At 38.0% G+C, this 14717-nt stretch overlaps 1 protein-coding gene across 2 annotated transcripts in view; it reads left to right on the top strand.

The window, feature by feature from the left end:
- LOC114052800 (amine oxidase [flavin-containing] B) overlaps nucleotides 1–14220 on the top strand; it is a 144885-nt gene extending 130665 nt beyond the window's left edge. For both annotated transcript variants that reach the window (XM_027875517.1, XM_027875518.1), the window contains exons 13-15: nucleotides 7171–7282; nucleotides 9665–9727; nucleotides 13341–14220. In XM_027875517.1, coding sequence (XP_027731318.1) covers nucleotides 7171–7282; nucleotides 9665–9727; nucleotides 13341–13493 — 328 coding nt within the window. In that variant the 3' untranslated portion in view covers nucleotides 13494–14220. The remainder of the gene's footprint in view (nucleotides 1–7170; nucleotides 7283–9664; nucleotides 9728–13340) is intronic.
- The last annotated feature ends 497 nt before the right edge of the window (nucleotides 14221–14717 follow it).

The raw sequence follows: 14717 nt of genomic DNA, 5'->3' as shown, positions 1-14717 counted from the left end.
AACTTATGTACAAAGCTGTAACTGTAGGAGCCTTGGGGTGAGCTAAGAAAAATTCTCTTTTAAGTTGGTATACAGATCCAGTCCCTAAGGTCTATTTCTTCAACATTAAGTAAATGGAATTCAGCACCATTATATTTCTATTACTGTGTTTTCATTATAAAAAGCAATATCTCAGGCTCTGTCTTTGTTTTATTGAGGAGATGATGGGGTCTGTACCCAATCTTGTCATTGTAGGGGAATCCTTTCACGAATGCAGATGGTGCCTCTCTGTAACTTGTAGGAATGGTGAAGCTAAGTACTTTGCCCATGACTGCTCATGTGGATGATCCAGTTTTTTGAATCCTTGTGTTGGAGGCATAGCTCTAACTACAACACCCTTAGTTCAGATTTGATATTGAGACAAAATGAGGCACTGTCATAATATAGTGAATATTTAACAAAGGAAGTTTACTTTGCCTTAACACATAGCAAGGACATGCAACAAGGGTCCAGTAGCCTCAGGCTCTCTGGACATGGCCCCCCTTCTTTCCATCTGGAATCACTTCAGGTCAATAAGTCATCAGGATATGTTGAGTTGCATGGTCTCAAGCACCTACCAAATCTGAGAGGCCCAGACTCCACGTGCCTGGGACTTTTGATGCAATTAAATGACCAGGGAGGTGCATCAAGGAAACTGGTGCTAATCACATCCCAGAGACAGCTTTGTCCTAGTCCTTATCAATGTTGACTGAGGATTGGAGGGTGGGGAGCAGGATGCAAAGCAGGGAAGGAAGTTGTATCAGGGAAGTTGAAGTTAATCAGGCCCCAAAGGCAGCTTTTTCTTCTTTTAAGTAAAGCTTCCCTTTGGGAAAGGGGTGGGGTTTTGGGGAGGGGGGTGACCACAAGGATAACTCTCAAGCCAACATGATACCTCTTACTATGTTTTTAAGAATATTAATTCCAATGATCAGCAAGTAGCTTCAGAAATGGTAACTTTTTGTTGAGTTTGTACTTTCTAAAATGGTACTTATTTCTATAATGGTACTTATAATGGTACGTGAATGGCAATATGAAAGGAAATGCAATGATTTCTGACATTAAAAGTAAGTGAGAGCTTCTTAGTTTTTTAAGTTTGCTTCTTGTTTGCAGGATACAGCTGCCTATTTTCAGTTAAACAAATGATGTACCTATTTTGTACAATGCACTGTGCTAAATGATAGGAATTTTAAAAATGAAACAAAAAATATAATTTATAATCTAGCATATAGGGGGAAAAAACAGATAATGGTACAAGGGAGACCATTATGAAACCCAAGGTTCAAGAAGGAAAAGATCAATTATAGATGAAGGTCTCAGGAAAGGTTTCCTGGAAAATGTGCTGCTTGAATCAGATCTTAAAGGAAAGGAAGAATTTCCATTTTGGGCTTGGGAGATAGTATGTATGAAAGCACAAAAGGCAGGAGAATAAGGGATGATGAATAAAAGAGCTGGATTCAAGTACATGAAGGAAAATCGTAAAAAATAAAGCTGAAAGATTGGAGTTGGAATATGGAAGACCTTGGGAAGCAATGATGAACCATTGCTGGAAGGTGTTTTTGTTTGTTTTTGCTTTCAATTCAACAGATATTTAGTAGTGCCTACTATGTGCAAGGCACTGTAAGGGTATGCTCTGAAGCAACCTTTCGAGTGCTCCACTCAGACTGATAAAAGGGGCACAGTAACATCAGAATGTATCCTTTATTATCATGGAAAACTAAAGATTCCTGGAGGCAGAGGTAGGGAGGAGGAGCATCCAGGCATAAAAGACAGCCTTTCCTAAATTACAGATGTGGCAGCTGGAATGTCTTGTACAAGGACAAGTATTGCTTCAAATATAAAGTTTGTAAAGTAATAATACTAATAGCATTTATATAGCACCTTTTATGTTTCAGGCACTGTGTTAAGTGCTTTACAAATATTATCTCATTTGATCCTCACAACAACCCTGGGGGAGTTGGGTGCTATTCTTATTCACACTTTACAGTTGAGAAAATTGAAGCAAGTAGAGGTTAAGTGACTTGACCAGGGTCACACAGCTAGTGAGTATCTGAGGCTATATTTTAACTCAGATTTTCCTGGCTTCAGGCCCAGCACTCTACCTACTGTACCACCTAGCTGACTAAGGAAATAATGTGAAATAAATTAGAAAAGATAAGTTGGAGAACTTTTAAAGGTCAACCAAAGGAGTTCTTATTTATCCAAGAAGCAAGAGAAAGCCACTTAAAATTTTTTGAGCAGGTGAATGGCACGAGGTCAACCCCATATTTCGAAATACCAGTTAGACAGCTATATAGAGAATAGATTGGAGAAATGAAAGAGTGGAGACAGGTGACTACTGCCATAATCTTAGGTGAGTCTACAGGTGAGATGTGAAGAGGGTATAGACTAGGGTGTTGGTATTATAAGTAGAGAAATGAGATGGATTTGAGAAATGTAAGGTTAAATTGGTAAAACATAACAACTAATTGGATGGGGGAGGGATGACAGAGAGTGAAGGGTTCAGCATAACTCTGAGATTATCCTAGGAGGATGGTAATGCCTTTAAAAGAAATAGAGAAGTCAGAAAGAGGACTAGGTTTCAGGGGGAAGATAAATGGGTTCCATTTTCGATGTGCCTATAGGACATGTAGCTGGAGCTGACCTGTAAGCAGTTGGTGATGTATGCCAGGAGTTTAGGTGAGAGATGAGACCCAGGAGTTTTTGAGAAGAGAGGTCATGTGAACAGACCTATGTATTAGACAGATTACTCTATAATGGTGTGAGGGATAGATCAGAGAGGTGAGAAAATAGAATCAGATAATGGTTAAGAGGCTATTGCAATAGTCCAGGCAATAGGTAATGAAAGTCCAGACCAGAGTGGATGCCCTACAGATGGAAAAGAAGGGAGAGAGGTGAGAGAGGTGTTAAAGGAAGGAATCAATAGAACTTTGTTACTGATTGAATGTGAGCGATAAGTGAAAGGGAAGAGTCAAAAATATCTGAGCCAAAGGAGAAGAAAGCATCAAAAATAAAGTGATGGTATCAAGGGCTGAAGAGTTGTTAAGGAGAGTAAAAATGAGGGGGAACTATTGACTTTTGTCATTAAGGAGGGCATTAGTAAACCTGGAAATATGTTTTTCAGTAGAGTGGTAATGAAGAAACCAGACTGTAAAGGGCTTTAAGAGTGGAAGCTACAAGTATAACAAATACTTTCTACATTTTTGGCATTGAAAGGTAAAGAGAGGACATCAATTTGAGGAGGTAGCAGGATAAAGAGAAGAAAATTTTCTAGAAAAATCATCTTGGGCATCAGAAACATCTTACATAGTAATTTATTGGTGCCAACCATATTATTTCAATCAGTTTGGTCTGGATATGAAACTAAGTCAGAATACCTAAGGGAAACAAAATAGCGAGATAAAAAGAACGCTGGATTAGGTATCAGGAGATCTGGATTCTAGTTTTACCTGTGTTGCTGAGTGACCTGGAGCCTCTGTTTCCTCACTTATATAATGATAATAATAATAATAACAATAATAGCTAGAATTTTTATAGTGCTTTAAGGCTTGTATATTTATTTACAGATATTTTTACAAATATTATTTCACCTTATCCTCACAACTGTGGGGTATATGAATAAATAAATGAATTAATTTGTGAATCAATAAATGAAAAAACATTTATTAAGCACCTATTTTCAGTCATTCATTCTGTTAAGCACAGGGGATACAACTAAAAAAAAAAGAGAATAGTCCCTGCCCTCAAGGAACATATAATCTATTTGGGGGAAGAGGACACATAAAATTAAAAGAAAGCTCAGCTGCAGCAGGGTGTATGGAATGACCCAGAAAACATAAGGGTCAGGGGTAGGATAGATGGCAAGACCCAAGAGCTCTTAGATGACAAAGTGGTTCAAATCATAATATTGGAATTCTACAGGGTATAGAGGCAGGTTAGATGGTAAGGCCTGAAGAACCTTAAGAAGCAAGTACAGGGAAAATGGTAGTTCCCATGATCGTCTACCTCACTGCAAGGAGTAGAGTTTTGTACTCCCATCTCATCCAAGTCCTGCAAGCAGTCAACTAGCCCAGGAGAATGATAAAAATCAAGAAGGGAGGTCTCAAGATCCCCAGTGGTGAAGGTGATCACTAAGGTTGATTTTAGCTATGACTTTCTTTGGTTCTAAGAATTTTAGAGTTGGAAAGAACATTTCAGACCTACTGCCTCAATTCCCTCTCATTTAGAGGACATCTACACTTATGTCAATATTCATGATGCATAGAGTAGCTTTCTATAGAGCTATGCTACTGGTTTTTGAAGCTTTTTCTTTTTCTTTAGGAGATAATATAGGCAATGTCTCTATTTTTCCCCCAATTAACCCGAATGGCTTCTTTGTGTACTATGATCATCTACATGTTTCATTACCAGGTCAAAAGTCTCATATTGCATCTAAAAATAAAGGCACCATAAGGCTGCCACTGCTGCTCTCAGCAAACTGAGAATGATTTCATTGACCAGTCCCAGGTCATCAGGATCATGATTTTGTTGGGATTCTCTGTGGTCCTATCACAAGCTATGTTTGTCAGTATTGCATAGATTTAAGGAAGACTTGTGTCCTAATGAATTTATTGCATAAAGAATTGATAAGTAAATTATAAATAAAGGAAGAAATTGCTTAGGAAAATGTGGGATAGGTTTTGTTTGACCTAGAATGTTTGAGAAACAGGTAGAGATTATCAAAAAGCAGACATGTTTTTCTGAATGAAACCATTCTCAGTTTGCTGCAAGTGACCTTCCTGGCAATGTGGCAGCTTTATTTCCAAATGTAAGGCTTTGATGCAATAACAAAACATTATTATAATACAAATATCATATACATACGAAAAACATTCAGCTCATTTTGGGGGAAAAGAGACATTCTTTGTAATGTTTTCTAAAAGGAGAGAAAAGTCTTCAAGAACTAGAATCTTCACTTGATATTAGCTTACATTAGAATGGATATACTCTAAATCAGGAATAAATGAGGTAGTGGGTCTGAAATTTGCCTTTTATTTCTAAAATTCTACAATTCTATGATTCTCTGAGTTCTTTTCTCTCCTTTCTGTTACTTTGTACCATTTTCATGTGTATTGGTGGTAGGCAAATGCATATGGTTTTTTAGTCCAATGTTTTAGAGGAAACAATGACTGAACATGGTATAGAAGAAGAAAAGGCAATAAAATATAGACAGAACAATACAGATTTAATGGATTTATGAAAATTTTAAGGTACTGTTAACCCCCCCGCCCCCACTTAAACCTACATGCGATGAAAGTTACTGTTGAGTTGGACAGCCAAGAATCTAAGGCCTTAGCTCAGCATTAGCTCTTCTGTCAACATATTCCTGGTTTCCCTGAGTCAGGATGTGGTCATCCACTTTTATTCTATTATAAGGAAACCTGAAGGGGGCATAACTAGATGTGTTAGGCCAACAAAGCATAGCCCAACAACAGAATAAACTGGAAAGTAATTCTTTGTCTCTTATTTACATGTTCCCCGGTAGAAAGGGATTGATTGAACATTGAGGGTTCTACATAAAATTCACTTTCATTGTTAAAAACATCCTCTTGAAAATGTTAGGCCTGATTTATTGTTGCATTTTCACTGATGGAGAAACTGAAACATAAAATGGTTTATTAAGCCACAATCAGAAAGACAGGAACTAAGATGAAGAGCCCAGGCTATTCAGATTCCAAATTTAGAGGAATGCCACCTAAGTGACAGAGTTAGATTTGACCCAACATTTGGGTGCAGATTCAAAGGCTATTAAAGGTTTTACCTTAACTGGCTGTCGAATGCATGCTGATATCTTTTCTTCTAGTATAGGAGACCGAGGCTAGTGCTGACTAACCACCACCTTTGAGAGAAAGTAGAACACCCATTTTAAAAGGATTTTTATTAGGATATTTTGAGATATCATTATATAATCAATTCAGTAGCAAATTGATATATCTTACCTCATCTTATCTATAACAAGAAATATATGATAAGTGGCTTTTTTGTGATCATATTGCCTGCTGGCTTTTTTTTTTTTTAAGATTAAGGGTACTATTTCTCATTGCTATTAATCATGTTTCCTCCCTAATTTTAGACTTTAATCCCTTATCATGGCATTGGGGTAACCCTGGGTTCTCTGCCAACAGAGTCTAAGGTGTGGCAAATTCTGTTACACATTGGCAAAACTTCAAGTGCAGGCCCACTGATCAGCCTGCTTAGCTAAGCCTATCTAGCTAAGCTCAGAGAGACTCGTCAACAGGATGTTGACTTCAAGTTGATAACATGCTTTGAGCATAGCATCCTGTGAAGGCCATCTACTAAACTGCAAAAGACTTTCAGACCATAGTGTAGAAAGACAGCTCATTCCAACAAAATCCCAGAACCTGATTAATGGAACAGATAAACATCTCAGAGATCAAGTCTCGGTTTAACCACCAATTAGCCATGTGATCTCAGATAAATCTGAACTTCTCTGGGCCTCAGTTTGCTCAACTGTAAAGTGATAGAGGTGCACTAAATAGCCTCCAATATCCCTGCCAACTCTGAGCTCCTGTGAATGCAATGCAGGTCTCCTAAGGCTGGGGATCCAATGAAGAAATAAGTGTGGTATTTTCAGTTGCTCAGTCATGTTTGACCCTTTGGGACCCCATTTGGGTCACGTGACCCAATTTCTTGAGAAAGATACTAAGAGTGCTTTGCCAATTCCTTTTCTACCTCATTTTACAGATGACGGAACTGAGGCAACAAGGTTAAGTGACTCATCCAGGGTCCCATAGCTAGTAAGTGTCCGAGGCCAGATTTGAACTCTGGAAGATGAGTTTTTCTGACTCCAGGCCTGGCGCTCTATCCACTGCGCCACCTAGAGGCCCCAAAGTGTGGTTCACCTCATTTATTTTCTATCCCACTTCATAGAGAACAAGGAAGGGGCAGGGACTAGCACTTGCTGGGTTTCATTTCTTTTTGTGCAGTGTGCCCTACATAGCACTGTGAGCTGGGGCAAGTTTTAATCCTTGGTTGCTGTTGTTCTCCCTGGAACACGGCCAGTATAGTTCATTCCATAACAAGAACAATTGTTTTGGAATTCTAAAGCTGTTTTCCCTTTTTTTCCCTTCTCTTTCTCTTTGCTTCGGTTTCAAGGATTCTTCGCCAGCCAGTTGGCAGGATTTATTTTGCTGGAACGGAGACTGCTACACACTGGAGCGGATATATGGAAGGAGCAGTGGAGGCAGGAGAGAGGGCAGCTAGAGAGGTATGGGAAGGGAGTCAATGTCTATTTTTAAAACTAAATTAATTTTGCAATTTTTTTCCGAGCAACTATCACAATAACAAACATTCGTATACACAAACAAAAAAATTTAAATATTGGCCATGAAAGCATAAGCTCCATTTTTACATTTTATTTTTGTAAAAGACCGTGTATCAATTTTAACAACATGTATATCCAAAACTCTCCGTTTGATCCCATATCCACTTTGGAATTCTTTTTTTCCCAGAGCCTCAACCTTCATATGAGCAGAATGAATTAGAGATTTAAAAGTAAATCAACAATTTCCAAGTTTCTTGAGGTTATTACAGAAATAAATATCCCATGCTTTTTGTTCTATTCCTTCTAAAGAATTATGTCACATTATTTATAATAACTTCCCAAGATGAAGAATGCAAATGCAGCTCTTCTCTTCCCCCTCCTAAAATCCAATAAGCTAGAACTAAGTTGTCCACAAGAAAATACTATGGAATAAGAGACCAAAACAATTTAAAGCTGAAATGTGCCCAAAATTTCAAAATTTCTTCATTTCTGATAAAGCTAGGAATTCATTTGCATACTTCTTTTTAATACTTATTTCAGCTTATTTCCAGCTTTAATACTTAGAGAAATGCATGTTTGAGACTTCCAAAAGATGACCCTGAATATACCAATTAGACGAACCTCACATACTATTTATCTTCTACAGGTGGAAGAGGTTGTGGGAGCTTTTGTAATTTGTTGTACCAAATTTAGTTTTATTCTTATGCTCATATTTTTAAGTCACCAAGCAGGGTAAAAGGTACTTTTTTATCATTTAAAAATATCACTTGTATATAGAGAGAGGCAATACAGTCTAGTGGATAGAGGACTGGTCTCTCAAGTATTCAAGCTCCACCTCTGACACATACTAGTTATGTGACCTTGGGAAAGTCATGAAATAATAATAGAAATAATAATAGCTAAGATTTATATACCTCCTACTATGTGCCAAGCACTGTACCTAATGTTTTACAAATATCTTATTTGATGTGTCCTACAACCCCAGGAAGTAGATGCTACTATAATTTCCATAATCTCCATAACTGAGGCAAAGAGAGGTTAAGTGATTTGCCCAGCATGTAAGCTGAGTCCAGATTTGAACCCTGGTCTTCCTGATTCCAGGTCCAGTGCTTTATCCACTTTGCCACCCAGCTACACAAGCATTTGTTTAAGACTTAGTTGCAAAATAGTTGTTGATCTGCATTGTTGGGAAGCATTTCCTCACCAAGAATCCCCTAATCCAATGAAATCACAGCTCTAGTCCTGCAAATATATGTGTGTGTATTATACACAAACATATCTTTTTTTTATCCTCTTTTTCTGTATTATATTTGATAAAAGCCAGCAGATTATAACACTGCTAAAAATCCAGCTCCAGAATCTGTAAGGCAAACCCACAGACACATTCCCTGGAATTCTGAATACATAAGTGATGTCCCTCTCCTAGCACCCATATAAATAAGACTATTACACTGGTGGAGGGAATGGAGATAGTTAAATGGTTGCAAATAACTTTCTAGATCAAGACTCACTACTCTGTCCATTATTGAGACATGTAACTCATACATGATGCCTAAGATTGTATGGACTTAGACCTGAAAGGGACTTTGGAATTCATCAGTCTAACTTCTTCATTTTGCAGATGAGGAAACTGAGGCCCAGAGAAGTTCAGTGAGTTCCAAAGATCACAGAGATAATAACAGAGCTAGGATTTGAACCCCCAGGTCTCCTAACTCTACATCCAGAGTTCTTTCTACATTACTGTTTCCTCCTCTGCCTTGATTACCACCCAGGTCCCACCCAAAGAAGGCCCTCCATTTGGAGCAGAAAAGATAAGAAAGAAAACCAGACCAACAGCCAGGGAAATTCAGTTCAGGCCAGGAAACGACTAATTAAATACATAGATAACATTGGTTTCCAGGTTCAGATGTGTTTTTTCAAAAATAAAATGAAAGGGTAATAGGAGGTGGGGAGCAATTTAAGCCCCCACTCTTGGGGAAAAAAATTAACTACAATCATTTTTATAAATGCACACACTTATTTATACTTCATCTATAGAGTTGCATTATCTGTGCATTTTATTGAGGTCTTGGCTTTGAAACAGTCAGTCATAACCAAAGAGGAAGGTCAATTCTCTGTTTTACTAAGGGGGGTGGAAAGATACAGACTACTCAATGATTAGCTGATGAGCTGATGGCCTTCTTTCATTTTACTGTGGAGGGGAACAAGAAAGGGAGGAGAGGATGCATGAGGAAGAGGAGAGAGTTCTTTTTTTTTTTCCTTTAATGCAGGTTTACAAGTTACATTTAAACTAGTAGGATTCACTGGGAAATGCTCTCATTTCAGGTACTACATGCTATGGGAAAAATTCCAGAGGATGAAATCTGGAAGTCAGAACCAGAATCTGTGGTAAGTGATGTTTCATGATGTCAGATGTACTAATGACTTCAGGTAATGTCTGATGACATTAGTATAAATCTCTTTTATTATTATTAAATTAAATTACTATTATTAAAAAATTAAGAAAAAATATAGTTTTTTGATCCTTATGTGCTTCAGCCAGTGAATATTTTAAGGAGTTACCATGGGCCTGGAGGTGGAAAGGTTGTGTATATTTGTGTATCCCCTGTGCTTAGCAGGATGAATGGCATAAAATAAATGCTTATGTGCTTCAATCAAAGAATGTTTTAAGGAAGTACCTACCATGGGCCTGGAGATGGGAGTGTTGTGTATATTTTTGTCACAAAGAACTAACAAGATAGAACATAAAAGGTAAAAAGAGTAGGAACAAGCTGATTTTTTTTTCTGAATAGGAGACAACCTCAGAAATGAGTGCTAAGATCAATCTTGTTTAATATTTTTTGTAAATGATCTGCAAGAGAAGCATTTGGTAAAATCTATAATCTTACAAAAGACATTAAGATTTTCTGAGTTGTGAAAAGTCAAGTGATAAGGGAAACTGGGAAAATCTCAGAAAATGGTAACAGAGAGTAAAAAAGTAGGCAGGGAATGAAGGAGACCCTTTTTAATGCTTTAATCTAAAAAGGGTATTTTTAGTAACTGTTCCTCTCCAAAAAGTTCATGCTGCATCAGGCCCAAATAGGCTAACAAGATGCTAGACATTATGAAGAAAGGCTTCAGAATGAAAGTAGAAACTTGTCCCACTCTTGAACACCATGTAGTGCTTATTAAGAAATCTAAAGAAAGATGCCATAGAAATACAAAAGGATGGCTTTTAAGTCAAATGATGGAAACAATGAGTAGGCTCCAGCATGAATGTGAACTAAAATTATTCATGCACAGAAGCACCCATAGAATTTCAGAGTTGGAAGGAGCTTCAGTGACTATCTAACCTGAAAAAGACTCACTTCTTCATGATTATTAGACCTCTTCTTTTGGTAAAGATGAAGATGGAGAGAAAGCTACACTATATGGTTGTGCAATCATTAAGGGCATGAGTACAATGGATATACTAAGACCCAGAATATTATGATCCAGAAGCAGACCTTGAAGCATGAAAAAAGGCTAAAATAATCATATACTTGTCCAAACCTACCTCAGGAAGTGATGCAGTCTGAAACAGACAACTAAGTACATGAGCATCTAGATAAAATTCATTGGCAGCAAGGCTCCATAAGAGGCAACTAAGAAAAACAAGTTTTTTAGTTTTACATTAAAAAAAAGTATCTGAGGCCAGATTTGAATTCATGAAGATGAATCTTCCTGACTACAGGCCCAGCACTTTATCCATTGTACCACCTAGCTGCCTCTTAGAATCCCTCAGTTCCTTCAAAACTCAGCTCAAGCATCACCATCTATGTGAAACGTTTTCTAATACATCCAGCTACTAGTGCTTTCTCTGGAAATTGTCTTGAATTTATTTTGTCATATAAAGATATGTTATATACATATTATTTTATATAAACTTGTAGGAGGACATATTGTCATCCACAGCATAGAAGCACCTTGAAGGCACAGATTATTTCATTTTTGTCTTTGTGTACCTAGCACTTAGTATACTTCCTAGCTCATAGTAGGTTGCTTAGTAAATGTTCATTACTATATAGATATTTTATATATGTTTTATATATATATATAATATGTGTATATACATACATATGAATATATTTCTTTCTATATATATAATATATGCATGCATATACATATATATTCACATATATGTCTGTGTATTTGTTTTTCAAGAAAAAGAGAGTGAGAAAAAGAAATCCCTATCTCTCCCAGCCTAGAAATGAGGAGGGTACTCATAATCTCACTACGAATTGGCATGGGAGCTTTGACTTGCTCTGTTTCTGACCTAGGCTGATTTGCCCATCCTTAGGCACTTAGACAGCCTGGTGGCTCCACAGACCTACTCCCAGGGGCTCACCTTGTCAGTACCAGGCTTCATATGGACACCTGACTATCCTAGCTCGTTGCAACTCAGAATTCCTGAGCTTAAGCCCTCCACCAGCCTCAGCTTCCCACATTCACAGATGACACCACACCCAGTTTAATTGATTATTTTGTAAATAATCTTGCTTGATGATTTTGAGTTACTAAGTCCATTACCCACATGGGTGGCTTGACTGTGAATTTGGATTTGCTGCATATGATAATTGATTACCTTTACCCCTCTTCCACGGGGCTATAACTAGATGCCAGAATCCTAGCATTCCTTCCCTTTTTCCCTTCTTACCTATGCCATCCACATTCCAAAATACAAGAATGGGTTGTTTAGGGTTCCTTTTTTTTTTAAGTTTTATTGATGTGCTTTGTTCTTACTTCCACTTTGTGCTAGGTATCTTGTAACAAAGTAAAAGAGTTAAGTAAAACTAATAATACAATGACCTCATCTGAAAGTGAGTGCAACATTTCAAAACGTAGCACCACCTGTATCGCTCTATTTTTAAAAATTAATCTGTTTTCTATCCATCCCACTCCCCACCTTGTTAGAAAAAGAAAAAAGAAAAAAAAATTCTTGTAACAAGTAAGCATGGTCAAGGATTTGTTTATAAGGGAAAAGAGACTACACCAATCCATAAATAATTTACTAGGATAAGGTTAGTAGATATGTATGTGAAAGACAGCTAACAAGGCTGGATGGTTAAGTTTTATAAACTAAGATCACCAGGCCTCGCCTCACTTGCCCCACAAACCTCTCCAGCCCTGGGCTGTCTGGTGCCTTCTTCCATAATATACTCCCACACAGATTTAGAATTTTCTGATTTGAGTGTGCTGGATGTAGCTCATTCATAGATTCTATACTGCCAGGTCCCCTATCACTCAGCCAGGAAGCTTTCTGATTGAATAACATATTTGGAGATGCTTTACCAACATCCCTACCTAATCACTGGCTAACTTTCCTCCCCTGCTCAAGGGAAAACCAGAAAATTCAAATAAATACAGTGCCCCCCATCACTTCAAAAATAGAAGAGAATACCACCATGAAAGGAGGATCATGGGAATCATGGCAGGAAGGGATTTTAGAGACCCCAAATTTCAATCCTTTATTTTATAGGTGTGAAAACTGATTCTCAAAGAAAGAAAATGGCTTGGCCAAAGTACCCCCATCTGACTTTTAGTCTATTATACAGAAGCATCTAAATATAATAAGTCTCTTTGGTTTGGGTTCTTTATATCCCTTGCTGCCTGTGTGTCCATGGACAATGGAAGCTCATTCTATCTCTAGATCCTGTGACTGTGATATAAACATTAGTCTGCCCCTTCACCTTTTTATTCAGTTGTTTAAGTCATATCTGAGTCTTCATGACCCCATTTTGGGGTTTTCTTGGCAAAGATACTGGAGTGGTTTTCCATTTCCTTCTCCAGCTCATTTTATAGATGAGGAAACTGAGGCAAACAGGGGTTAGTGACTTGCCCAGGGTCACATAGCTAGTAAGTGTACGAGACCAGATTTAACTAGTTTTTCTGACTCCAGCCCTAGCACTCTATCCCCATGTGTCACCAACTGCCCTGCCCCTCCACCTGTCTCAGGACTAACATAAAATATTCTTTTATCTAGGATGTGCCAGCCCAGCCAATCACCACCACCTTCTTGGAGAGGAACTTGCCTTCTGTGCCAGGACTTCTGAGACTGATTGGATTATCTACAGTCTTGACTTCAGCAGCTGCTCTTTTCTTAGGCTATAAAAGGGGGCTCCTTCTGAAAAACTGAAAAGGCCCCTTTTTAGGGAAATTTAAAGCACTTAGACTCCCCATTACAGAAAGCAGATTATTGGGTTGTTATTGTTTTGGTTTTTGGGTTTTCTTTTCCAATTACAACACCTGATTGCCTCTGCTATCAAAAGCCTCCCTTCAAATCTATCTCATCAGTTTCCTTGCTTGCTGCTCTCGGACTTTACTCTAGTCAAGAAAATTCACTCATTGTGCCCTGATTCTCACTCCCTACCTTTGTGACCATTTTGATTTTTTTAATGGCTATCTGCTTCCTTCTCCCACTTTCTCTCACAGACCCAGAGAGTGGGGAGGAACGTTAGCTTCATCCAATCAACCTCTTTATTGTGCAGATGAAGAAACTGAGGCCCAAAGAGGGGGAGGAACCTGCTTATGAGGTCACAAGACCACTTACTTGGTAGTACAGTCAATAGTCTCTCCAGATTCCTACATTCAGTCGTCATTCCCTTTGCCTCTGACTCAAAACCTTGTCCAAGGAAGTAGTCTGCAAATAACCTGAGCTCACTAGCACACTCTTTCCTATGTTCCCTACATATTGCATATTGTGTTAATTCATATGACTTATATGTTATTCTCTGTATGTACCTACATTTTTGCTCCAACCTGAGAGCAGGTTCGTTGCTTTCCATTTCTTTCATGTTCTGAAATGCTTATGTGTGGTAATCAATGCTAATTAACCATTCAATAAAAATTATTCGTTGAATCCATGTATGCTGTTTTTTATTTTCTTTTAGATGATAGCCTAAGATAAAGCAAAGGCAGCTAGGTGGCACAGTGGATAGAATGCTTGGTCTTGAGTCAGGAAGACTCATCTTCATGAGTTCAAATCTGGCCTCAAACCCTTAGTAGCTGTGTGACCCTGGCCAAATCACTTAACCTCTCAGTTACTCATCTGTAAATGAGGTGGAAAAGGAAATGGCAAACCATTCTAGTATCCATGCCAAGAAAGCCCCAAATGGAGTCACAAAGAGTCAGACAAGATTGAAACAACTGAACAATAAAAAGATAAAGCAAGTCAGATCAAAAGCCAGCATTTTATATATATATAAGAACTGTAAGCTTCCATTGTTCCAGATGATACGCCTTTTCAAATCAGATGTATCCTAAGGCCACGAGTGTTGGTATAAGCATTTAAAATATTATTTTTGATGAATTGCCACAGGATGCTAAATAATGTTATCATCTAGGTTTTTCCTACCTAATG

Source organism: Vombatus ursinus, unplaced genomic scaffold (genome assembly GCF_900497805.2).
Source record: "Vombatus ursinus unplaced genomic scaffold, bare-nosed wombat genome assembly UNPS02014809.1, whole genome shotgun sequence".
In the NCBI taxonomy this organism is placed as follows: domain Eukaryota; kingdom Metazoa; phylum Chordata; class Mammalia; order Diprotodontia; family Vombatidae; genus Vombatus; species Vombatus ursinus.
This window is presented reverse-complemented; position numbering and strand designations above follow the sequence as displayed.